The 2,568-nt window shown below is 38.3% G+C and overlaps 1 protein-coding gene across 1 annotated transcript; it reads left to right on the top strand.

Moving 5' to 3' along the window:
* Positions 1–221: 221 nt before the first annotated feature.
* On the top strand, positions 222–2,130 carry LOC127660093 (thymosin beta-12-like). Its single transcript, XM_052150160.1, has 3 exons — positions 222–353; positions 1,116–1,220; positions 1,762–2,130. The coding sequence occupies exons 2-3, from the start codon at positions 1,121–1,123 to the stop codon at positions 1,797–1,799; spliced, it is 138 nt and encodes a 45-aa protein (XP_052006120.1). The 5' UTR covers positions 222–353; positions 1,116–1,120; the 3' UTR covers positions 1,800–2,130.
* Positions 2,131–2,568: the final 438 nt, after the last annotated feature.

Genomic DNA, 2,568 nt, shown 5'->3' with positions numbered 1-2,568 from the left:
TTTATTTGTCATATTCTATTTTATGTTATTCATCTTTTGATCACGTAAAGGCATCCGTCGTCTGTCTCTACAAGGCAAGAATATTAATTAGATAGGATGAGGGAGGAAAGAATGGATTGGCTGCTTGGACTAAACCTCTCTAGCATCCTCCCTCTCTCTTGCACTCTCTCTCTCTCTCTCTCTCTCTCTCTCTCTCTCTCTCTCTCGCTCTCTATCTCTCTCTCTCTCTTCATCTCTAATAATTCCATGCCTTAGAGGAGACCCAGACACCAGTAGACGCAGCTTGGGCAATCTTGGCAGACACGTTGTCCTCATCTTTTTCTAGCAGTCAGTGGATACATTTGTGCCCCACGGTAAGTGCATTATAACAATACCCATCCTCCTCTCTGCATGCGTGAGTGGGTCAAAGCAATAGAATGGTTAATGTGGCTGCTGGTGATTGTGAATATACATTGGCTAGATGGGTGTGGCATCCAGAGAATGAAGAGAGGGAGAGGGGATATAGAAAAATTATTTATATGGTATATGGGGATATTTTTCATCCATGAGACACTGCAGTATAGGATGCAGAAAAAGATAAAAGGCTGTATAGATGTCATTTATATGCCATTATATGACTGAAGCAATGTGAAGAGAATGAAGACTGAGACCCAATAAAAGGAAGAAAGGACATTCTGAAAAAAGGAGTTTAGAGTGAATAAATGAGAAGTGTGTTGGTAGATACATGGAGAGTAGGTGGGCGTTTAACTTCGGAACATGATGCACACATGGCAAATGGCTGAGCTGCAACACACGTGTGCTTAATGCTACCATCACTTGCATGTACAGAGAGAATGTGAACATTCTTTTGCCTTGCATTCAAGTGACTTTCACTGAAAACAGTACCTCTAATTAGGTATATTGCTGATTAAATAACACATTTAGTTTGAAAATAAAATTTTAATATGAAGTATTTTTTAATCAAATACATTTTAGCTCAGAACAGACCCTATAATGAAGTGACAAAAATATTGCGTGACGAAACCGCCACCGTTTCTTTTGAGTAACACATACAAAAGACAAATCAAGGTCAGAGCTTTGTGACTGTAAGTCACATCTGTCATCTCTGTTGACAGCAAACATGTCTGACAAGCCCGACCTCGCAGAGATCGCCAGGTTTGATAAAACCAAGCTGAAGAAGACAGAGACAAAAGAGAAAAACCCTCTTCCCACCAAAGAGAGTGAGTATCCCTCACACATATTGCATACAGTGTGTCCAATCAGTTTGGGTGTGGTATATGTCTTTTTCCCCATCTGTCTCCATTTGCTCTGCATTATTTTGTCCATTAGTTTCATTCCTCTCTCTTATTGTACATTATATTTATAATTTTATTACTGCCTTTTCTTTCTTCAACACACATTTAGTCCCCATCTCTCCTGTTCTTTCAGAGAAGAGAAGCAAATATGTTTCTATTTTCTTTTTCCTCTCACTCTCTTTTTAACACTGCTCAGTAAGCAGCCTCTCTCTTTAGGCTTCTATGTCAGCAGATGGGTATCAGCACTATTGCTGTAAAAATCCTCCATCAGCATTGCAGTGCAGACCTAAGCCTGTCTATGAATGAAATCTCCCATGTGAAAAAGCATATTTGTAATAATCCCACATTCCAACAGTCACCTTTCAAACACACTTCTCTTACTTAAGATTCAAGAAGCTTGTCCCAGCATAATAAAGGCACTTGCACTGCCGTTATTTATATTTTATCTCTCTATCTCTGTTTTCAGCTATTGAACAGGAAAGGAAAGGAGACGCCACCCCATGACCTAAAAGGGATGCAGAAGACAAGCACAAAAGATGTTCCTCTGAAATGAAGAGATTACAATTCCTATTTCTGTTTTAAGGGTGCTTGCCCCATGTGATGCATGGTTACTATGGTGGTTGGATTCGCTGGGGCCTATGATTGGAAGATTGATGAAGGGGGTAACATGAGAAAGTGTTTAAAGAAGATATTTTACCAATTTAATTCTTAATTCTGTTAAGTGCAGTGAATTTGATTTGTTTTTTTTTTTAAACATGTTGTTTCTTGGAAATAAAATGAAATTTAAAACAAATAAAATACCCCATATTACTCCTGATATTAAAACAACGTTTCCTAAAGTATATGATTTTTCAAAATGCTGTAAACTTGGCATTAGGCTCAAAGAAGATAAACAATATAGGACTGTTCTCTTAGGAAAGTTGACATCCGAAGAAAATCGACATTAAAAAGAGGAACAATGAAGGCTTGAATTCGAGCACTGTCATCCCCTGCCAGCCCTTGGCACAGGTGCATGCAGAACAATACCAAAATATTTATCTTTAAAGTATAACACAGTTTATTGATGAAGTAATATCAATTAATAAATCAATACAATGCAGTCGATAAACTTCTGACTTCCAGCTACAAACTAAACAGTAACATGATTAGATATGTTAACAGATAAGCCTATTATACATGAGAGGAGGGTAGAGGTGTATGTGTGTAAGAAGGAGTGCAAAAAATGGTGGGCATGGCTCTCGTGGAGAGTGTGTCACATGTGGTTTCAAGCCAG

This window comes from Xyrauchen texanus, chromosome 19, assembly GCF_025860055.1.
Source record: "Xyrauchen texanus isolate HMW12.3.18 chromosome 19, RBS_HiC_50CHRs, whole genome shotgun sequence".
NCBI lineage: Eukaryota > Metazoa > Chordata > Actinopteri > Cypriniformes > Catostomidae > Xyrauchen > Xyrauchen texanus.
Note: the sequence above shows the minus strand (reverse complement) of the source record. Positions and strands in the feature narration are given on the sequence as shown.